This window comes from Pocillopora damicornis, chromosome 10 (genome assembly GCF_964200805.1).
Source record: "Pocillopora damicornis chromosome 10, jaPocDami1.2, whole genome shotgun sequence".
NCBI lineage: Eukaryota > Metazoa > Cnidaria > Anthozoa > Scleractinia > Pocilloporidae > Pocillopora > Pocillopora damicornis.
The window spans coordinates 3,774,254-3,797,972 of NC_142679.1; the positions used below are offsets into that span (position 1 = coordinate 3,774,254).

Here is a 23,719-nt window from a genome sequence, read left to right on the forward strand (position 1 = left end):
ATGGAGCATCCCTATTCCCAGACCTCTTGCCGATTGGAAGAGCTTGTGTTGGTTTGAAATAAGGGAAGGGAATATTTTTAAAGCGAAATCGATTTATTACTTCAGGATAACCAGAGAGAGCTTTAACGTCACTATGCCCACATTATGAAGTGTAAGGTAATCCTGGTAATCTCATTTTTTTTTAATCGCGCTCAACTTTGTGATATTGAAAACGTGGATCATTACAGGCGTTCCTCTTTTTGACTATAAACGTGAATTTCATTTTTTGTAAAGGAGAACGTGGGTGCATCAAATGTTAGATTTGTTTTCATTTGTGTGCAGTCAGTCATTTAGCGTCAATCAATCCCACGATGCATGAAATCAAATCAATCGTCGCCTTTCAGTAGTCTGATGCGCATTGATCTGGTTAACACCTCTTCTGATTGGTCACTTGAAAATTCATGCGGCTCAACGAAGTATTTATCTGGATGACCTTGGGTTAGAATTTCCTTTGTCCACTCTTGTCTGTCTATCTTTATCCCTCTCGAACTAAATCGGTAAGAGAACTCTGTGCGATGTGTACGAGCTTTTGACCGAGTTGAGTGCTAGTGCTCGTCTTAACTTTTATCATGACGTGCCCATTTAAAACTTGCTAACCCACTGAAAATTTACATTCGGCTTATAAAATTGGCTTTTGTTTACTCTTCCGGTAAATAATTCCATTCTTTTGAGTGTACGAAAGACAGCATTTTCAACGCTCTGTCTTTTTAAAATCACTGAGTGTGTGTCTAAAACGTGTTGTAAACATAGAATATGATTCATAATTAACGAAACAATTATGGTTAATTATTGTTGACATGAGACGTACAAAATCTAGGAAGGCTGTAAATAAAGCTCTAATAATTGGATATGTAAATCACTTCTCGGTTTCTGAGCGACGGCGTGACCTAGAAATATTGATGCGGGCCAACGCGTTCAAATGCAAATATGATACCGTTTATTTCACTTTAGGGCTGACTACCTTAATTACTGGGTGAAAGAAGCACTTCGATCGAGAGAAACCCGTATTGTGACGAAACCACTTGGCGCTGAAACAATGCAATTGAACTATTAAATGTCACTATCTATTACTCAATACATAAGTTAATGGGCTGTCTTCGAAAAAATTTTATTTGCTCAGTCATTCTACCGCAAACAGTGGACGCGTTTTGTTATTGTTCAACTATAACTTGAGGCATTTTATACAAGGTTTCTATCGGTTTTATTGAGTGAAATGATATATACAATAGACACGCTTAAGAAAAATAATCATTTATTAAATAAAAAGTGTCATGAGTTAGTGAACCAGAGCCATGTAAACAACCTGTGGCCGTAGAAAATGCTGCGTCAGGATTGGCTTGAGTTGCCAAACTTGAGCCAATCCTGACGCAGCATTCTGATGGTTAAGAGATAATGGCGTGAGTTTGTATAGAACCAGTCTTGAAATTTATTGAAGCAAATCCGGATTACTTCAAACACTCAGTCGAAAAGCGCTTAAATAACGTTATTAGGTCCTCTGGTTCTTTGCTATTTACATGTTACTAATGAGCAAGTATCGAAGGTCACTCGTTTAATCTTTCTGATTGTTTATGCCTGAAAATTCACGATACGACGGATCTACAGACTTTCTTGAACTGGAAGTAAATATGTCGGGAACAATTAGCACTCTGTGTGAGTATCATTTCCTTACGTAGGGGTGTTCCTTGATGTTTGCACACCAACTTTTACTCTTTCAATTTCCTGTAGAGAAGAAAACGTGAAAAGTTACTTGAGTAGATTGATAAATAACCCTCACTAAAGAGAGCTGAAAGTTTTGCTTAATGTTTGTTGGTTCTTTGATATAACCTTTTCACGTGTGTACACGAAAAGGTAAGAAGAGAAACAAGAAACAAACATGGAGACAAACTATCCTGATATCCTGCTGCGTTATAAGATTATAACAATGGAAAGAGGGATCTATAGACCATCTGCAATAGCGGGCTGCCATCTCTCTTGATCCTACATCGACTAAAAAACGGTGTGCTTAACAGTATTTTATCACTTTTTATTTTTTTACAGTGTTTGCCCCTTTCTCATCTCATTGGGTCCTGATCGTGTAACGAGATTAGACGAAGTGGACCTACACATGGTGCTCAGCATTTGCTTAAGGAATCACTCTTCATTCATGCCTGCCAGACAATTTGAACTTCGTGGCTCGGTTGATCCACGATATTTTTAATTTTATTTGAGGCTAGTGTAGCTTATGTGTCCGATTTTTCTCCTTTTCTTTTGTTTTTGTATTTTTCGTTTTCTCTCAGTTTGACTGAGGCAAACTCGTAAAAGTGTGAGTATCGCGGAACACTGAAGGTGAACGGAAACCGCAAAAGGAAAAAGGGATCCTGAAATGTATTCAACACCTTCACTCAATTTTCTTCCTGTGTTATATGACACTGAATAGATTTACCTGATGTTGTTTTTCAGATATTTGTTTGATGTAGCAGTCAACAACTTTTTAGCTGTATTATGATACTTTGTGAGCTGTTTTGGATGTAAAGCTAGAGCTTGGGGACATCAACAAATCCGTGAGCGCTGACGAGTTTAGATACGGACACATCAACGTAAAGACAGGGGACACATCCTCGTTTTATAATGGTTAAGAATTAAAAAATAAAATCACACATTAAGACATGAAAGGCAACAGAAGCACTTGCCTGACCTTAAGAGTCAAAAATCGGAAATAACCAGGGAAAAAAAAGCCAGAAAACCCTTATTAGTATTTTGATGTAAAAGCTTTATACTTACGCGGTTATTTCCTAAATTTTCGGTACGGTTTGAGTCCTTATTTTTCTAACAGAAAGGCCTAAAAGATAAAAGAACACTCATGAGGTGGTGGTGAGAAACGGAGTATTTTACCAATAATTTTACTTGCAGTAGTATAACCATGTAAATGCTGATTCTGTTGTTAACTCGGTGCCTTTTTACATTTTCCTTTGCAGGGTAAATTGATAATTTTAATAAATTAACTTTCCTAATCGAAACGACAAGTTCAAAAAACAACAATATTTTCTCTCAGAAGGGAGACCGGAAAGATTCATTAACACAAAAAGATAATAAAGCATACCTTGACCCGTCTTTATTAAGGTGTATACAGGTTCGTTTTCCTGGGAAAAATTCTTGGATTAACTATGAATCTTTCTTACAGTTTACAATCGTCAAATATTCCGAGAATTTGTCGATTGTCTCTTGTTATTTAAGGAACATAATCTCGAGTTCTTCTGTTTTCTTTTATGGCTTGCAACCCAATGTTTGTGTCTTTGGAATGATAAAGATAAAAGGGGATAATTAAAAGTAATTCTCATAGTAATAAATATCACTGCCATTAGCATAGGCGTATTGATTTGATGTAGGAATGTGAAATGAAAATACCAAGATCTCCGACTCACAGCTCCTGCGTTGGAGACCAGTATCTCTACTTCAGAATCCTGCCAATCCTACTTTTATGTATGAAAACATACTATTTCTATTAGTACGCGAAATTTTATCGTTATAAAATACATATTAACTTTGAAATGCGTCATTTCCTAATCGAATTTCTTGAATTTATTATTTGTAAGATTTATGGAGTGCGGTTTTAAACATCTAGTTCACCGGGTTTTCATCATAGTCACTTACCGCTATCTTTAACCTCACCCGATGATCTAAAAACCCAGAATGCAATGCTGTTCTTGTTTAAGTTTGATTCTCTTCCCTTCCGGATCGCAACATGCATATTCCAGAGATTTCACTATACTTCTGAAAAGTATTCGAGCAAACCCGTAGGCACAGCTGAAATAGTAGGGCACTTGTTAAATGCTCCCCAGACTTTCACCTTTAGACACGTGCGATATTCTTTGTAACATAGAAACCAATTCCTATTCTCGAAAACAGAGCCTTTGCAAACGACAGATGAACGCTATAAGAAAAGTAAAGAAAGAGGAATACTGTCAGTAAAACAAGTGATCAAGTCAGACACTTTTCAATACTTGCCTATCAGCCTCGCGGCGACGATCTTTTTCTCCAATAGCAACCTCAGGGAAAGTGAGACAACCGTTTGATGCCTGTCTGTAAAATACTTGAATGCATTCATTTCAATCTCAGCGGCACAGAAACCTTGATACCTTTAATTTACTTAAACGAACCCATGGGGCTCATTGCCGCTCTGAACTTTCCAAAATCTGTCCAGCTGTTTTAGCATAACCTATTCGTGCCAAAATTCAGGATGCAAATTCAAAACTTTTTAACCATTTGCTCCAAATTAAGGCCCAAGAACTCTGACAGGATTCTAACATCTCGAACAAAGATACTTTCGAAACAATTCAGATTCGAAAGTCTAAATGGACACCCCCAGGGGACCAGTTCGCATCTTTAGATTTTTTTATCAAAAAATGTCACCACGATATCAAAAAACTGAAATTCAATCGTAATACCAAATTTTCCAACCTTTCTTCGGAAGAGTGGTCGGCGCTGAAAAATTAAAAAAAACGCAAAGAAATAGTTACCAAAGCGCCAACAAAGGCGGCGCAGTTGTTGTTTGGCAGGACGACCTCTACCAAAGAGAAGCTTTGCGGCAACTCTTCGACACCTCCTTTTATGCAAAAGTTGACTGAGATCTCATTTTCATCAACCAAGACATTGTCAAAACGATCTTAGAGCTAAACAAGAATTGCCAGCCACTGCAAAAAAATCTCACCATCACCACTCCTAGAACTTCGTGTATTCACTTTTAATCTAAAATCCGGAAATCTTACAACCCTGGTCGACCCATCGTTTCTGCCTGCAGTTGTCCCACCGAACTTATTTCCCGCTGTTTAGACAAAACTAGACCCTGTGAGCAGGGTAACTGGGATACCTGGATGGTACTGGATCCTTGGAATCAAGTGTAGTGATACTATGGGTGTCGGACTAGTATACTGAAATAGTGAGCTCAAGTCTGGCTAAGGGCATACACCTATTTCAAAACACAGGCATGCTCTGCATGCAAGAGTTATTTTTTATAGGGTGGGTGGATTACTTGAAACATTGTTAGTGGTCTACATTCTTACAGAAGGAAAGAAGAGTATTAACGCGGAAAAGAACGAAAATGTCGAATAACCTCACAAACAGGTATTTTGTGGTAAATTATGTGTGTTGCGCGAATAAATGTCACCAAAAATAAACTGTATTGGTGCCACGGATACCTGTTACTACAAAATGCAGACAGCAGAATGCAGACCGGATACAAAATATAGACTGCAGACTGCAGAGTGGGTACAAAATGCAGACGGAGAATCTGAAGAGTTTTTACGTCTGGTATATAATAACATGTCATCTTACAGCTTACCGAGCGTCACGCAATCGCTTTTCCGCGATCAGCCTTCACCATTATTTGCACTATTGTGGAAAATTCCTGGCCCATTTCTTGATGAAAATCGATCGTAATATAATTTCAAGCCTTTAATATAGTCTTCTTACTTTGCGCGCGAGTTGGTTGGTGTGATGTCCGTACAGATTTTACCAACTTAATAAAAGTAGATGACGTGAATAACAGTAATGGTAAAGCAAGCTTAAAACGGCAGAAATCGCCAGAAACTACAACGGATACACAGGGTATGAGTAATTTTTATTGATTTTATGAGAAAAATGTTTATATTTCGAAATATTTATCGTTGTAAATCGACCATATTTCGTTCCCTGTACACTGTTATCGTAGCTACGTTCCCTGGCATCAAGTGAATCCAACATGCCGTCTTTCTTCACTATCAGTTTGCATCCGTTAGAATTTTGTTCTTTAGTCTCACGGTAAGAGTGTTGTTCAACAGATTGCATAGAGTATATGCAGTTTGGTTTCAGATTTTGCTTTTTACAACAAGTGTACGTTTTTTAACTAAGACATTGGCATACTTGGCATACAAGGCATTCAAGGCTTTCATGGCTTTCAAGCGTTGGCGACTCAATCCGTTCGAAAATTACCGCTCAATAACATCTTTTAGCGTGGATTGGCCGCAAACAATACGACTTGTGTATGCGTCTGTAAGTATTTTGAGCGTTTGCGCCGTGACACTCCGGGTGATTGTAATCTAAATACGTTGAAATATAAAACGACTGACAAAAGAGTTTTATACGTCAAATACGCATACGTTTTATACGTTCCGTGGTTCGTCATGTGACCCGGCCCTGTCCGTGCTTGACAACGTCAATTATCATCAAGATAACACACGTGATCAGCATGTGAACACTTCATTGGATCACAGTTGGTTGTCATGGTGTTGAGAGCCCAATGACCACTGGGTACTATTGCGCAATTTTTCCATTTTGTGGCGGAGGAAAAAAAAAAAAAAAAAAAAAAAGACGACAAAAAAACAAAGGCATTTTATGACTGGGCTACCACAGGTATCCCAGTAATTATAGCGCCTGTCGTCCAAACTTCATCATCTTACAATAAGGAAATTTCCGACACTTCTTTGGCTTTTCTAGACATCAAAATTTCAATTGAAGGAAACGGTTTATGTAGTAGTGTTTACTTCAAGCCTATAGATTCACATAGTTACTTGTATTCATCTTCGCATCCATCACACGTCAAGAATTCCATACCTTTTTCACAGTTTCTCAGAATTCGTCGTCGATGTATTGACGACTCTGATTTTTCCGAAAAATCAGAGGCAATGTGCCAGTTTTTCGATAATCGTGGCTATCCTGCTTCTGTCGTTCAAGCGGGCCACCACCGTGCCCAACAAATTGATCGACAGTCAGCACTACAAACGACTAAGAAGGAAAACACTGACCGCATTCCTTTCACTCTCACATTTCACCCTCACAACTACGCAGTTAAATGCATCATCCTTAAAAACTTGAAATCACTCCAAAACGATTCAGGGACTGGTACTATCTTTTCGCAACCCCCTCTAATTTCATTCATTACTTCCAAATTGGCACTCTTAATTCTCTCGGTATCAACGAGCGCCTTTCATTCAACTAATTTATTTATGTTTTCTCGTCACCTTATTCCCACCACTAGTGTAGCTCCAATTTCTGCATGTAAACCTACACATAACCTACAGTTCCTCCTGACGAAGGGCTAACGCTTGAAACGCTTTACGGTGCCAATTTACGCTTCAACTCGGTTGTTAACACTAAATTACCTGCTGAACTCTCTCACCGACGCAGCACCACAGTTTCCTTAGAAACTTACCCACTTTTATCATAGACATCAACATAACCAGGAGGACTATATATCTTACTAGTACATACCCAGCGATTGTTATTAATGTGGACTATTTGAATAAATGGTCTAGTCATAGTATAAAATTGCCGAGTTGGCCTCTGAAATCCTTGTATGCCTTCACTGATTCTTCTCGGTATTATGTGGGCCTTTTGAATAATTACCCAGTCCAGCTATCCATTTGAGGAAGCAATTAGGCCATATTCATGACGTCCCACTTTTGTTCTTAATTAGTGACAGTTTTCAGAATTGAATGAGTGTTAGAACTCACTGGGGGTTTAGTGACTGTTTTGTTGGTGTTTCTTGTGATTATTTGGTTGTTTCTTGTTGTGACATGTGTGACTGTTGGACTGTTGGTTGAGACGTGTGGCTGTTTGCTCGGTGTGTGTTGTGACATGTGTGACTGTTTGGTTGGTGTTTGTTGTGACATGCGTGAGTTTTGGCCTGGTTTTTGTTAAGGTAAGTGTGTGTGTGTGTTTGCTTGGAGTGTGTTGTGACGTGTGAATTTTGGCTTGGTATTTGCTGAGTGGTGCTTAGAGCCTCTTTTCTTAAATTCTAGTAAAGCTCTGCATCTGGGGCAATACCAGGTCTTCGGAATAGTGTTGATATTTAAACAAAACAAATGGAATTCCTGAATAGCACAGCTCGGATTACAACACTTGACAGTATCCTCATCAGTTCCTGTATGCAGTGGCACGCTGCATCAGCCAGTGGAGCCCCATCCTTTGCTAGACTCTCTTCTCATGCACCATCGAGCAAGTACCTCAGGCAAAACACAAATTCTCCAAAATTTTTGCAATCTGGGTACAACTTTACTCTAGTGGTCTTTGTCTGGAAGAATTCTTTGTGACAATTGCCTAAGTTCACTTGAAGAAACAGCACAAACAACAAAGTAACAGTACTTCAAATTAGTTGAAAATAGTTGTCGCTGAACCTGGTAATAATGTTCATGTGTGTTAAGCAGTGTGAATTCCCCAGCACTGTTATTTTTAAGACATGAGGAGGGCTTTAAAACATAAGAATTAAAATCACTGTTCTCTTAACAGACGGGACATTTAATCTCTCCACAACCTTCCCCATAGCAATTACATGAGCATACAAAATCTGGGGTAGCATGCAACCAAGGATGCTCTTGACTAACAAAGAGCACATTTGACCACTCTAAAGTTCCCATGAGTTTTCTTCAAAGATTCCTCAAAAGCACAGATCGCAGAGGCTTCATGCTGGCACCCATGACGCACAGCCTTTAGTATTTATTTTGTGCAGTTCAGGGTAAAAAATCCTTTGTATCAGTGACTGTGATGGCAATGCTTGGTCTGAGTGTGCTGCAGCTTTCCTCTGTGAGGCACCAATCCTGCCTGCCCTATGCTTAAAAACGTTTGTCCACTTGACTGTGCAATAGTGTCTTTTTGCTCGTGATAAATTTGTTGGTTGGTCATTTGAATATTGGTACTTTGACAAATTTTTAGCAGCTCATTGTAGGGCATTTCTACGTCTTTCATTTTTTCCATTTCTTCTTGTCAAACAAATCCATTACAGTCGGGATCAACACGTACGGGGGCACCAAGCTCAGCAGTACAGGCTTTGTTTAGCATTTGCTGCCCTTGCGTTGGCGCTGGTACCTCCGCTCTCTGAACGAGCCTTCTTAGTGAAGACTTCCGAGTTCTCAGAAACCTGAAGTCCCTCACTGAGGTTCTCTATCGTTTTATCAAGGTCGGCTGGGAGAGTATTCCACCTTGTTTGCGAAACTGGTAAGTATCCAAGGGCTCTTAATTTGCGTACAAGCCTTCTATCAAACACTTTATGTATGATCCCGAGGAAAACAGTTTTGTTTTCCCTCGAGTCCTGATGTTTCCCGAGGCGAAGTCTCGGGAAACATCAGGAATCGAGGGAAACAAAACTAACTAGTTTTCCGAGGGACCATAAATTAAGTTCTTTGTTAAATATTTAGACTTTCTCTTAAACAATCATATGGCAAGAAACATTTTATTGTGTTCGATGCGCGGGCAACAACTACACAATTGTATCCCGGTCGGGATACATTTGATCAGGGGCATGTGACCAAGAATCAACCAATCACAGTGCTCGTTTTGTTGAGTGTCTAGGTATATAATGATGACCTTTGTCTAAGCCTTATGGTAAAATAGCACACTAGCTATGTGCGAACCTGATTCGGCGAGGCCTGCCTTGCATCCCAAACAATGAGCGCGGTTTATCGTCCCATCCTTTGCAGTAATATTCTAGATTTGAATCAAGGCATCGTTTATCCGCTCCGAGTGCCGCACTTTTGCCAACACCACCAACTTGTCTGCGATGATGTGTTCTTGAACATTGCAAACAAAGCCTGACACCATTTGATTGTAGGCCTCGAGACTGCGGAAGGCTTTAAGTTGTTTTTTGCGTAAAATAGTTAGTCTCGAGAACCAAATAGCAGAGCAAATCAGTCGATTCCACCGGCGGTAAGCAATCAGGCTCGAAGCGTTTCCCATCTATCAAAACAGGATCGATTCTGAGAGTCGAGATCTTCTTTAGTTTACGCTCTCTGACTTCTAAATCCAGTTTTTATCGTAATCATACGGTGGAATTTGGACGACATGGTCTGCATCAGACAAAGGAATAGCAATTTTTCGGTAGAAGCCCTACATTTAAATTTTTTGTCGATTGTAAACTGGAAGGAACTATAAATTTGGACCGTGTTTGCATATAATAATGACTGAAACACGTGACGTGCACCAAAATGGCGCAAATTAATTCTGTGACGTCACGAGAAACGATCGATAACTCAACGTGTACGAGTGTTTTGAGGAGAAAGTAAGTCAAACAAGGAATCTTGTAATACGGGCTACAGATAGGTTTATTATCGTGTGTCTCTGCTATATGAGGTAAGAGCATTTTTGTCTTCTGACATACGTATTGAGTTGGTTAACAGCAGTAAAAAGCGAATTTACATCGTTAAGCGAACAAGATCCTTTGTGGCTGAGCTAAAATGATAAGACTAGCGGCTCCTTCATAGTTCCAGGATGAATTTATCGCTGACAAATCATATTTGCCAAGTTGCTTGTTTTCATATAGACCATGAAAATCCGGCGAGCGGAGATAATGATTATATCGAGTGATGCAGATTTTTTGAGAGACAGTACGCTGAATATTGTTATAATACTACTGATGCGACTCAACTTTTGGTATTGGGACGAGTTAATGTATAACTGACTATCTCTAGCCATTATAGAGCTACTCGGCGCACATGTTTGCAACCAGAACGGGAATGTTACATATTAGTTCTTATAATCCTTGCATGAGAAACATTATTATCACTCAATCATACCACTCTACACATTGCTCGTTGCTCTCGTATACGGTGCTGGATATACATGTGTATGTCTAAGACTCTCCTTGTTTCATTTTCGAATCTTAAACTTGGAAAATTTGACTTTGACTCGATTTCTGGCACATCTGGTATCAAACTGTGGGGTTTTCTTGTTGTACTTAAAACATGATTTTCTGAAAATCATTCAGAGATGGTAAGGGTGTCAGTCTCTTCTATGCTAACAACTGTGCATTTATGCTAATGCTTCGAAGATCATAACAAAAGCGGTATCAATTCTGATCTCTGAAGGCAGATTTCTGTCTGGATTGGGGTTTGCCGCCGCCTGACGGCTACTCATAAACTTGATCGTTTCAAATGTATAACATTAGCGCTTTCTTTCGTTTAGTCCTTTGATTTTTGCACCAGGATCTACACACACGGGGCTACTCTCTATTGAATCATGATTTTTACAATGAGATGCTGTATTCGCCTAAATGCACGAACGATTAAAAATGGCTCGTACGTAATTTCCTGTGGCGAGGTTATCTCTAACTTTGCGGACGTTGCGGTCAGAGGATTTCGGAAGGTAAACCCTCAGAACTATGCAGGACAAAGATCACTCGTGTTGTTGAATTGTTTTTCGAGGCCACAGTAGGGCTAACGTCAGAAGACAGCCTGTATGCTTAATGAATTTCTTTCATTTTTGTCGTACAAATGTATAGTGTTTGATTGTTCAGTCTGTCACGCGATTAATGATTTGTTCTGGATTATGGACCTTTGGATTTGGGGATGGTTGCAACGAACTACAGGTTCAAGTTATGAAGAAAAACACGAATCCTTGATTCTAAGCAAGCATCCACGTCGACGCAGTAATTGTCGTTATTAACTGTTGTTAAGCCCTACCTTGATTGCAAAATGATAAAAACTATCACTGAAGTTGTTATGATAACATGTTTGTGGAACAACGATTTATTTGCGAAAAAAAGTCCCAGGGCGAAGTTTGCTATTGCTGCTTTACGCATGTTTGAATTACAGTGTGGAAATATTTTATTTTTCCTAGAAAATAAGGAAATCAAAATATCGCAAAAACCGTTCGGGCAAGTTTGACTGATGTACACAAGCTGCTTTTCAGTTACATGATATCTTTAATTTGAAAGGGTCAGTGTATGTATTTTAAGGGATTCTCGATTACAAAAATTTTGAGAGACTATATTCTTTTAATGTGATTCCTTCGCACCCCCGGGAGTGATAAGGGATCACAGTAAAAGAATATGGAGAGTCTTCGAGAATATGCAGTGATGAAGTTGAGCACGTATATCTGAAGAATTAGCGAGGTTTCTCAAGTATGGAACTCTTGAGCAAACTTAGTCGCCTCGGTATTTGAACAATTTTGATCTGTGTTTCAGATATGTAAATCATTCCACTCTCATGCCTGTTTTAATGCATTTTGTTTATTTCCATTTTTTCTGCTAGGTGTATATCAAAAGTTAGTGTATAAATTCATCTTTTTTGTCCGTATCTGCTACGATGGATGAATCGCCTATAGCACTTAGCCACCGCTGTTCGAAATTGGCGCTAGTGCAACATCTGACTCCCTATTCGCTTTTGGCGCAAAGCTCACGTCCCTATTCTTAGGTCGATTTTCGTCAATTCTATCCAATCAAATTACAGTGGGAAAGTCCCTTTCGTGGACATGCCCAAGCATGCCCCAAAATACGTAGGTATCGTGCCATGATATATGTGGTCTAAATCTCTTCGAAATTCTCAGATTGTTTCCCACTATGTGTTAAAACCATTAAACACCAGACGTTTTTTAAATAGTTGGAATTGTTACTTTATCACTCGCGTTGTTCTCGACTAAAATTTGGCTCATTTTAAACATGTTTCACTTAGCAATAGACTTATCAGTGAGCCAGCTTTAAACTGAAGCCAGTGAACCGCAAGATGCAAGCTTTCAGCTCATAGACTGTTGGTATTTCGTTTGTACGCAGACCGTTATGCAATCGTCGAATTTAACTTTCAAGAGCCGATATGTTAAATTAACGAGACAGTGATGAAAGTGAATGGACGGTGAATCTAGAAGTCTTCCAGCTGGAAAATTGTTGGCCGAGACGTTGTTCATAGAGACAATTCGTTGATAGAATAGAAACTCATTAACTCGTTGATAGAATAGATACTCATATCATTACCTCGTGCTAGGGCCTGTCACATAAATATACCGCTACTGTAGGATACCATGTTCAGTCTGATTTGGAGCCTCTGTCATTTTCATGATGCACGTGCCTTTCAGAACACAAGAAAGTCAACTCGAATTTGAGCCGCACAAATTTTGCTTTGAGGTTCACGACATGATCCAAGTCGTTGAAAGAGCTGCAGTTAGAATTAAAGTGAAGTTTACGGAGCGCCATCAGTGCTTTTGAACTATTTTTGTTTTGTTTATGAAGACTGACAGACCGTGAGATACTGCGGAGTAGTACGCTCGCCAATGTATTATAATTATCTTTGAAGTTGTTCGCAAGTGCTCATGGATACAGGTGCTTTTGTATTTTCTGTTTGAACGGGATGTTTCTAGAAAGTCCTTTTGAAGTGAGGCAAGACTCTCAACTAACATCTATCTTTTGTGGAATTATTTCCGTCAACAAATATATATATCTAAATTGTTAAACCTTGGCCTGATCGGGACAGTTCAAAAAGGGTTAAGAAATTGTATGATAGAATACAAGAACAAAATGCTGACATACCTAAGTTTCCTTTAAAAAACTTTAAAATCTTTCCTAAGCCACCGCACTCAGATACATTTCCTGAAAGAAGCGACAACCGGAAATATGCCTGCGTAAGAAGGCTACATTCTCAAGAAATTCAATTCGATCCGTTGATCAATTTTTTCAGCTTAAATCTTCTACAACAAAAAAGAGAAAAGTTTGCAGGCAGCCAGCCAACGTGGATGGCAAGATTGCGTTGAAAAAGCAAAGCTTCTTTTCTCGCCCGCGTGCTTTTTGCTCTTGTGAGTACAACTTGCCTCCGAAATCTCGCATGCACCAACATTCTTACAAGCAAAAATAATTGACTCTAATGCACTCATTACACGTGCATGAATTGTTCAAAAATTAAATTCTAGTGGGGCATTTCTCTCTCGTTTGTTTCATGTCTTGACTACCTGGAACTGAATCGTATCACTGCTAGGGTCACATAGATTATGCTCGAAAATTTTGAGTATTATACTTTTGAGCGTCACCTTTGAAAAAAAAAAGGCATTTGAGAAAAAAATTATGCCAAAAATTTTCATTATGTGCAATTAAATTTGGAAAAATTCGAGGGGTACGATTTACGCCGTAACGGTCTCCGTTACTTTCCGAGATTGTGCGACAAACATCGGATTGTAAACAAATCAAACTTATAACTATCAGAGCGTTCCAACTCCGTGGCAACGTAATTATTCCACTCCGTGTAGGAGGCATGTGCAGCCATACGTGAAAAAAAGTAATGATAAAATAAGGAAATACTACGTGCTCACATCAGCGCCTCGGTGATATTTAAGCATGCGGATAAAATCTTGAAGTCAACCTAAGTGGCAAACAAAAATTCTGCTGGTTGGTTTTTAGAGCCGACTCATTTGAGCCAAAAAGAAATAATAATAACAGCTTTTTATTGAAAAAAAGCAGCCTTTTACAATCAAGCCCCGTGAGGCCTTTTCAATTTAGAGCTGAAAACTACCTCGCACATCATCCCGGCTTTCGGATCGAACTTTATGGTAGGGTAACAAAAAATAAATTTTTTGAAAGGAAGACTTCTTCGCGCGTTCTGCTTTCGCCTAAGTTAGATCTGGAAGGGATAATTTCATTTAAGTGTGAAAAAATAAATTTTTAGGTCGCGTCACACTTTCCCAGATTCTTCACTAGTTCCCAGTTTACAGGTTTGTAGGTCAACCTGCTCATGTACAGTAACTGCGCATGTCCTAAGCCTGCGTGTGTTCTGGAAATGGTTGAAGTAAGCGAACAAAGTGATAAGGTAAGATAAACAGAGGAAATATGTGCGTTGTTCTTACAATGGAAACTGATGCCTGTAGATTTTAGCTCTAACGTGTATTAGGTTCAACGTTTCTAGCGGGTCTGTTGTTAGTGTGGCTCGAGCTAGCAGTCTTCGTAGCCATCTCTCCTGATGAATCGTCGACACGTTTTCACGTGCATATTATGGTTTTAACGGCTGCAAACTACGTTGAACTTCTACTTTCTTCAAATTTAAACACGCGTAGACCAAAATGTTTTGTTCTTAATTTAATGTAGCAATCGAGACCCTCTCTCGTCTTATACTTTGATTCCTCAATGATCAACTCGTCTGTCAGCATAATTTACTGGTACACGCATGATAAATTAAGTAATTTGAACTGTAAAACTTGTGGAAAGTGTAGATTTTAAGGTTTGTAGGTCAAAGTAGTCCGCCACTGAGATACAAGTCACTTAAACTGTCTGTAGATATTTACATGTAGACATCAAAGTAAAAGAGTGGTAAAATTGACCTAGTATGGAAAGGAGGTGGACCAGTAAAACACATTATCACACATCCGGCAGCGTGCGTGGGTAGTGTGAAGCGAATTCAACGTACTGATTGGCTATCCGAGTGGTCAAAATGGGTTCATTTTGCACGCTTGAGATCAGCTGTTTTGATCCCGCATAAGAAATGATGGCTTGGAGGGGACTTAAAAGTTCATAATTTTTTTAATATGATGATAATTGACTTGCAAAAATGGGAAGAACAAAGAGAGCAAAGAAAATATTAAATGACTCTCATGGGTTTATAACTTTTTTTCTGGCTCTCGAGATACAGCAGTCATTCTCGATTCTTATTATGCTGATTTTGTCTCTGTTAATAAAAATGCAAAACATAGAATGCAGCCAAAATCCAACCATCCTGACCTCATGCTTGGTCAATAATGCATATTTATCATATCACTAGCAGTACCTATGCCAGTGATATGAGGCTTCCAAAATAGAACTTCATCTTATGTTTATTTTTGAAATCTAAATTGCACCAGGTAAAGATAGATTAGGTATTCAATTGAAGCCATGAAAATCCACAATGGGCCTAGATACAATAATCTAGAAAATCTCCAAAAAATGTGTGAAATCTCCTTTTTTATCTCCAAAAATCTTGAAATTTTTCCTACAAATTCCAGATGTCTCAATTTTTTTAATAATCAGATAATTTTCATTAAATGCTAGATTCCCCCCAGTGAAATCACATGGAAGCACCTTTAAACTGATTCTAAATCATTTATTTACCAGGACAAGTAAGTGATTTGTTAGCTTTGTCTCCTTACATAATTCTCCTTGAAACAAACAGTAACAACATTTAACAGTTAGCACAGAGGCCCTTCAGTGGTGCTGAAAAGGCTCGTAGTAGTAATTATGTGGAAGGAGCATGCTTGGAAACAGTGAAAGAACAATAAAGAAGCTGTTATGAAACACATACATTTGTTTTCATGTAAACCTTTTGGACATTATTGTCTAAAAATGTGTTCTAAAACTCCTCAGATTCTCTAAAAAAGCCAGTTTGGCTCTGAAAATCATAAGGAAAATCCAAATTTTTGTATATAGCTTTAATCCACAACTTTTGTTGAAGTACTATAGGAAGTACTAAGTTGATAAGGAGTTTGAAGGATTTTGGGAGGTTTTAAAATAGTTTTTCAAATAGCAGTTTAAGTAAAATTATGTAGATTTTTTCCTTATGTGAAAGTGTTATACTGTGGCCTATGCAGACAAACAGTCTTAATTTATAAACAAAGTATCATGGAAATAATTTTTCTTTTCTCTTTGTGTGTCACTCATGATTTTACTAGTTGAAAAATAAACTTTGGTTTGTTTGTTTTGATTACAACTTGATCAAGGAATTTTTTATAAATTTATAATTACTTCTGTTATTTTTTATTTCAAAGATTTTATTTTTGACCTTTTGCATCTCCATATAAGTTTGAATCTGTCACCCTATGGAAAGATGTCTCTTTAAAACCCTTTCACACCCAAAGAATGCATTAGCAATTATCCTTACTGTCTGCGATACAATTCTTTACAGGTAGTAGTAGTTCTAAGAATTTTTACTGGTGGATCAGATAATATCCTCTAGTTGATATTTGCTTTTATTCTCCTAACCTAGCAGCTTGATGATGTGTTGATAATGTAGGGAGAAATTACTTCTTAATCACTCCTGGGAGTGAAAGGATTTCAAAGGATATCTGATTTGAAAAATTGTTTGTTCCGGATGGAAGACAGAATTGTTTGGATAAAATTGTATATGTGCATTTGTATCAGTGAATCTTCTCCTAACTTATCACTTCATATTCAAGTCACACAGTTCAGAGTTCTCTATGTCACACAAATCGCCATTCTTTGTGTCACACAGTTCTGGTGTCTGTGTCACATAGTTCTGTCAAGTGTTCATGCATGTCAAATTCTTTTAATCATTTTGAAAAGAGGCTGTTCAGTCACAAGAGAAAAGACATTTATTCCATTCTGTAATGAACTATGACCATACTGATAGATTTACTGTCTTTTCAGCCCTAAGAATTACCTGCATGACACAATAATTAACTTTCTTTGTGCTGATGAATACATGTATCCTATGAGGATATATCACTGGACAAAGCCCTTGAAAAAGTTTGAAAACTTTTCTTAAAACAGTGATTAGCATCTCCAACTCCAGTTTTTGTTTGGATTGTGTTTTTTTTACAGTCAAGAGAAACCATAATACTGTAGTTCTAAATCTGATTACAGAGATCTTACCGGTGACTGGTCATACGGTAGAGGATGGATTTAACCTAAGAAAGTTCTTGGGAGTTGTAAGGAAACTTATTTGTCAGAAAATTTAAATGATTCATGTCTAATACATGTACATTTGATGTTTTTCAAAAACCATACATTGTATACAATATTTTGGAAAGTGGTGAGGTAAACCCATATTAAGTGCAAAACAAAACTAATTACTCTGAAGTAAAGGATTTACAAACGTACATTTCTAGGGTTTTTAGCTTTTCCAACTGAATCTACATGTGCTATGTTTGAAATACACCAAAACTAATTATTTCAAGTTCTTGTAATGTTGGGATCTTGAACTTTCAAAGTTCTTCAGCACCCTGTGTATTAAGTTTAAGAAGGAACTAAGGTTGGATAGAAAGCATTGGGTGGCAGCCTTAATCTGATCTATTCAGATTTTGGATTTTATTGCTACTGTTAGGAATTTCTATTGCCATTAAGCTATACTTTTCAACAAATGTACATATTTAGTGACCTAATGTTCATGTACATGGTTGCATCTTGTGCTATATCTTTAAAAAGAGAAAAATACTGTGACCCAAGAGTACATTTTATGTGCTGCGTATGCTATTATTCCCACATGTGGTGTTAAACATTTTAATATTTTAAAAGGTAAACTTTTAAATGTACTTTCCACACATATCTGAATATAAAAGCCACATACATGTAACATGAAGACATTTTAACCCTTTCACTGCCAAGAGTATATTTGTCCTTACAATGTCAATACATCTCCCAACAGAGGGAAGATTAGACATGGGAAAAATTACATATATCATCTTGGGGACTTTGTTTCACTCCATACTTAATTCTTAGATGTACTTAAGTATAAGAGAAAACAAGGCTAACATTCTAGAGAATTGATGACTAGATCTTGAGAATGAAACAGTTAATGAAGATTTACCGCTCATAAACTTCATGTTTTTTTTAGAAAAAAAGACACATGGAAACTATTGCTGGAATTGTAACCATCATCAATCTGCCTTGTTATTACAGCTGCATTTTGAGTAGTTTCAGAAAACTGTTAAGCTCAATATTCTAAACTCAGAGGTCAATTCTGTACATTGCCTGTATTTAAGAGTGAAAGAAAAATTTGAATAACTCACCATTGCAACTGATGAATCCATAAGCGAAGAAGGTTGTACAGGTATGGTTTCCATTTCTCCTTGGGAACGCATCTGTTGGCTTTCAAAGATGACTTGTGCCAACATTCTGCTGTCAATAAATTCATGAGTTAAGAATAATGACGTAGTAATGAATTTGGTCCTGCCCTCTAATATTTGAATACCTGCAGCTTCTGTGATTGTATAACATGAATTGTGCAAGAAAATTGTGTCAAGCCTTCTGTATGATTGCTAATAATCATAAATTATACTGTACCTTGTTTGCATTGAATGTGTGTCATCAGGCACCTGTAAAATAAAATGTAATTCAGCTTTGAATTAAGAAGACATGTTATCTGCTGCAGCCATAAAGGAACACTTAACCCTTTAGCTCCCAGAAAAACCATTAATAAGTGGAAGAAGCTATCTTGATCAAACGCCAAAATCTTATAACAAAATTTACAAAGAAATGTGTAGCAGCCGGAGAGGAGAATTAGCAATCAGATCTTAGGAGTTAAAGTTTAAGTTGATAAAACAAAGGAAAAAAATCATGAGATTTATCACCTCATAGCTAATACACTTTTTAACCTGAACTCTTGTAATAATATTATATTATGTAGATATTATCAAAAAGTATTATCTACACTCATACATAATACATTTACATTTAGCTTCAATTTTGACAACCCAGCAATATTCTTGGATTATTTTTTATCTTGGTATCTAACTTGCATACTTATGTAATATCTTAATATGGGGCCCCCATGTCATCAGTTTTATTACTCTAATGTGCTTTTCATGTGATGGGAAGACTAATTTTTCTTGTATCCCTTCCCAAGTGGTGTGAAATATGTATCTTGTTGACAATCTGCATAGTAGAAATGTGTCCTGATACATGAGGTTGATTGGGGAAAATGTGATGCCTATTTGTTGTGAGGGCTTGTACATGTACAAAAGTTTGGCCAAGGAGGGGGAAAAATTCATATTTTAGTCAGAGGTAGACTTAAATTTGTAACCTGGCACTTAAAAGGGAAGTTTAATTTTTAAAAGATTCTTCATACCTCCAGGTCCAATATCAGAAACTGAGAGAATGTGTCAATCAGATCATCCCTAAAATGAATTAAGCAGGGCAGAGGTAAGTTCATGCCTCAGTTTGTTTACAGTTAACTGTTTACATTAAACTTGGTTTCTAAGTGTGATATCCCATGCATGCATGCATACATGCATGCATGAAAATAAATCAACATATTTTCATGATAAACAGTGTGAGAGCATAGACTTGTCCATGTCATGTGTTAGAGGTAAGAGATGAATAATTCTTGCAAGCAAGATAAACATTTGTTATTTGAAGGACAATCTGGGATGCTTTAGACTGCACATATGTACTCATTGTTTGCAACTATAAGATTATCAATACATATACAGTGTGTATACAGTCATGGCTATCATGATTATAAATACTAGATCTGGAAACAATTCAAAGGGAACAGTTTAAAATGCAAGTATAAGTGATTTCTCACAAGGGGGACATAAAGGGGATTATAGATTGACATAGTTTTGCTTCTGGAATGTGTAAATTGAACGAAGAGTTTTTCAACTTACCGATCTGTGCCCATAAATCTGTCCTGCTCCTGAAACAAACAGTTGCACTATTCATCAATGCATAGCAACGAGTGGAATAGAAGACAGAGTTTGCTTGAAATATGTGAGATTTATTGGAAAATTCATTTTACCTTTAACTGCAACTTATCACTGTCGTTAGCAAGGGTATTCTCGATACACACTGATCATTACTGCATTTAGTGCTTACAGCTGTATGACATACCCTTCTTTAAATTACTGATTGCCACGTAAGGTTGAAGTAGTTATTCAGCCATATCCTCTTTGATCCTCTACATAATTAATATCCGAATCGCAGAAGGATCTTGGAATCTTGGAGTTCTACAGTTAGGTCATACTATCATTTTTGTCCGTGACAGCTGATGATAGGTTTTGAATTTATCGACGTGAAAGTTGAACGGTTTTTCCGAAAAGGCACTTCATCACGATGTAAGAGAAGGCGAAAGCGAGCAAAAGTAACAGGAAATAAAACGACTGCCTTTTGAGCTTAAATGAAATCCTCCGAAATTTTAGACCTTGTACAGTAACATTTACACACCCGGCTGCATAAATTGCATGCTGCTAGTATGCTTCATGGCAAACGATGAGAATTCACGAGACTGAAGTCACTTTGTTTAAACGTTCATGAAGATGGCTTTAGTTGGCACCATACAGCGAGTTTCTATGAACTTGAACAGGTATAGTAAGAAAGAATTGTTGTTGAATTGAACTAGCTTTGGAGATTCATGAACGTGCATGACTGTTGAAATAGTACCTTTTTGGAATGAAAAACAAGACTTTTTACTGAAGTAGCTCTCAAGTATCGGTATTGGGTTAGATTAGAAGATGCTTAGAATTGAGGATAGCATTAAAGTGATAATCATCGTGCTGTATAGCAGTAGGACAGTTAGAGATAGATAGCTTTGCCTTTAAATGTACACACATGGTACTTACGTTTACGTTGTTGTTGGCCATTATTCTTGCTCCTTGGAAAACTCTATGGCTTAACTATAGAAGAGTTGATGGTGCGGTTAGTTTTTGCAAATTCCTTAATGTTCGCGTTTTCAACGTGTCTGTGATACTTTGACTTTCCAAGTTTTACTTTGGAACGATTTGTGTTTAACAAGTCCTCTAACAACTGTCTACATTCTGCTGATTATGAATGATTGCGGTATGATTCCAAATACGTGGTTTTGACTTTGTTAGGCCCCACGGGAGGCCAAGTTCTTAGCCCTTACCGAGTAGCTCCAGTCGCAAGTGATGGAATGGCGTCGACTACTTTTAGGTAACCAAAATTACTTCGCGTGGGTACTGTTCTATGCGACATAAAACTGGTCATCGCAGAATCGTTGCGATCGATACACGTAACACAATAAAAAGTGCCTGGATCTATTTCTATGAACGGTTTAGGGAAGCTGAAAAAGCGATACCTCGTGCTCTGTTACAATTCGGGAAATGTGCCATCAGAAGAGCGATAGTGCGTTCTTTGTCTCATGGGCGGTGAATTTTCTCAAATCATTGCAAGACTCGGGAAAAATACCGCCGAAATAGTTGTGCAAAATGGGAAACAAACTTACCTTAGCTGAGCGGGTGTTGAGGTAAGATTTCTTCCTCGATCCCATGTGGTAGATCGACTTACGTCACGGATAACTCATGATTGGCCCAGTCGCTATTAACAATAGGTTACACTTGGTCAGTCACAAAGATGAATGCAATCAGAGCAGCCATGTTTCGGGTTGTGAAGCAAGTTTTGGGGTGGCAGTCGATTTGATTGAAGTTTTTGAAAACCACCTCTGGATTAGATAAAGAGAACGCAAGGAATGAGTGGAACCCATTGCATCTACAGTATCCCTTACCCCAGCTTTTGTGGTCATGCCGAAGCAAGTGATGTCATGTAATCTATGACTTTTAAATACAACACTCAAAGAATCCTCTCAGATTTTTTCTTCAGAGGGACGTACATTTGTATACACGAAATACTGCTTTTAATTTTTGACCTTTATTTGTAAGATATAGCTAAACAGTGATAATAGGACTTGTAAACAAACGCATTTAGCGCCAGAATGCAGATGGAACGTTTGTTGTTTTTTGCGAGAAATTTAGCCGTTGTCAATTCCTTCGCTGCCATGATCTTAAAAATAATCATCCCAACCAATGCTAAACTCTTCTTTGTTTGTTAGTGTTGATAATGTGGTGTCTTGCATCAGAGCCATATAAAAACTAAGTTGATTTTGTCAGTCATTTTCATGACCAGGTTGTCTGATAGGGTATTGAAAATGTTGGGAGAAATTACATACCATTTCCTACCAGGATTGAAAGGATTAAAGTGCACAGTGGAAATTCTCCTGTAGTATGGATTGTGTTCGGTGAAACTCTATCCGTCACAGACAGTTAAAAATCCATCGCCTTCCTAATCAGGGCTCTGTTTGGGCAAGTCTGTTGTCATGATGATTGAGTTTTGCTGAATTAAGCAAAACTCACGAGGAAAGTGGTACATCTTTTAAGACTACCTGAAATTGAATTTTACGTGGAATTGAGGTCAAGAATAACATTTCGATTCGTGATCAGTCCACCTCTGAACAGTTTAGTTTTATGAAAGTCTTGAATTTTAAGAAAATTTGTGAAATTTATAGATCACAAAGTAAAACAACCAAATCATCGATGAACTTACCTCGCGTATCCCTTTTGTTTCCTGAGCATGACAAATTCGACTATGCGAAAGTGAAGAAGGCCTTGTCTAAGTCTGCGATATCGATTCCATGGGAAAGCAGTTCATTAATCGACAGCCGATCGTTTCGTAAGCTGTCAGTTACAGGATGCCAGCCATGAATTTTTACAAAGAAACTTCCTTAAAAATGAAAAAAATTCTTTGTCTTCTATCAAAACGATTTACGACGTCTTTAATGGTGTTCGCCTTTCAAATGATCTTTCTTGACAATCTTCACAAAACGTTCGTGTGCCTTTTATTTCCCCGACAATTCTTCGGTGTTCCAGTCCTCTTGTGATTTCAGTGTGAAGAGGCGCTCTTTGTGTCAAGAGTTGGGCCTGCACTTGTGTTTTCCTTGTCCATTCTACCCTGTGCTGGCTTCATTGTGCATTCATCCTGAAGCGCGGTATGATATGAAAGAAGAGTATAAAAGAGTGTTGTACAATGGTACGCCGTGAACATTGTTGGCCACGGTAAAAGGAGGACAGGCAGTTTGGAAGTGTTTTGATGTACATCAAGAACTCTGGTCACGGTAAAAAATGGAGGACAGGCAGTGTGGAAGTGGTTTGATGTACATCAAGAACTCTAATTGAAAGTGCATTTCAACGTTTGAACCATTGTGATATTGGTAGTAGACATACCTTCTCTCTCTGTCGACTAAATACGCTTTGTTGATATGATCTATTGCAGTATAAAGAGCTCTTCACTCTCCGTATGCTACGGTAGGTGTCTCCTCGGAGTCCAATGAGGGAACATTATATTTTGAAAGTTGCGTAGGGAATTTTTTTTGTGTGTTTGCTGTTATACAAACTAGGGAAATAGCCCACGGGAAATATTTATTTAAATATACGCAAGTCCAGACGTGTTCTCTCAAACTTGTTTACTATGATAATCAGGGAATGAGTTTGGAATGTTTTTATTCGGCATTTCAATTTGGTCGCAGTATAATTCTCGATGAAATTT

At 37.9% G+C, this 23,719-nt stretch overlaps 3 protein-coding genes and 1 pseudogene across 20 annotated transcripts in view; 2 read left to right on the forward strand and 2 right to left on the reverse strand.

Annotated features, from left to right (window-relative positions):
• Positions 1-1,216: 1,216 nt before the first annotated feature.
• LOC149038515 (uncharacterized) lies at positions 1,217-10,458 on the reverse strand (annotated as a pseudogene). Its single transcript, XR_016180231.1, has 4 exons — positions 10,375-10,458; positions 3,670-9,873; positions 2,800-2,857; positions 1,217-1,758 (listed from the first exon to the last, which is right to left on the reverse strand). The product of XR_016180231.1 is annotated as an uncharacterized LOC149038515 (transcript).
• LOC149038516 (uncharacterized) lies at positions 3,723-23,594 on the reverse strand. 12 transcript variants are annotated; one of them, XM_089184793.1, is made up of 11 exons: positions 23,398-23,594; positions 22,721-23,152; positions 22,347-22,559; positions 21,627-21,842; positions 21,004-21,057; positions 20,053-20,081; positions 19,512-19,560; positions 18,728-18,759; positions 18,454-18,559; positions 13,283-13,342; positions 3,723-3,949 (listed from the first exon to the last, which is right to left on the reverse strand). In XM_089184793.1, the coding sequence occupies exons 4-10, from the start codon at positions 21,669-21,671 to the stop codon at positions 13,316-13,318; spliced, it is 342 nt and encodes a 113-aa protein (XP_089040919.1). In that variant the 5' UTR covers positions 21,672-21,842; positions 22,347-22,559; positions 22,721-23,152; positions 23,398-23,594; the 3' UTR covers positions 3,723-3,949; positions 13,283-13,315. The 12 variants fall into 12 exon arrangements, with proteins under 12 accessions (XP_089040919.1, XP_089040918.1, XP_089040914.1 ...); XM_089184792.1 differs by having other exon boundaries at positions 18,454-18,562; XM_089184788.1 differs by lacking the exon at positions 13,283-13,342 and having other exon boundaries at positions 18,454-18,562; positions 22,357-22,559.
• On the forward strand, positions 5,756-9,134 carry LOC149038517 (uncharacterized). Its single transcript, XM_089184030.1, has 2 exons — positions 5,756-5,777; positions 6,406-9,134. Exons 1-2 carry the CDS (start codon positions 5,756-5,758, stop codon positions 7,092-7,094), a joined length of 711 nt encoding a protein of 236 aa, XP_089040156.1. The 3' UTR covers positions 7,095-9,134.
• The window catches only part of LOC113681751 (uncharacterized), a 52,548-nt gene continuing 38,826 nt past the window's right edge, over positions 9,998-23,719 (forward strand). For 4 of the 6 annotated variants that reach the window (XM_089184813.1, XM_089184816.1, XM_089184817.1 and 1 more), the window contains exons 1-2: positions 9,998-10,116; positions 19,518-19,585. The gene's annotated coding sequence lies outside the window, so the exon portion shown is untranslated. Of the gene's footprint in view, positions 10,117-10,947; positions 11,128-13,348; positions 14,550-19,517; positions 19,586-23,719 lie in introns of those variants that run through there. The other 2 variants (XM_089184815.1, XM_089184814.1) reach the window with 2 other exon arrangements.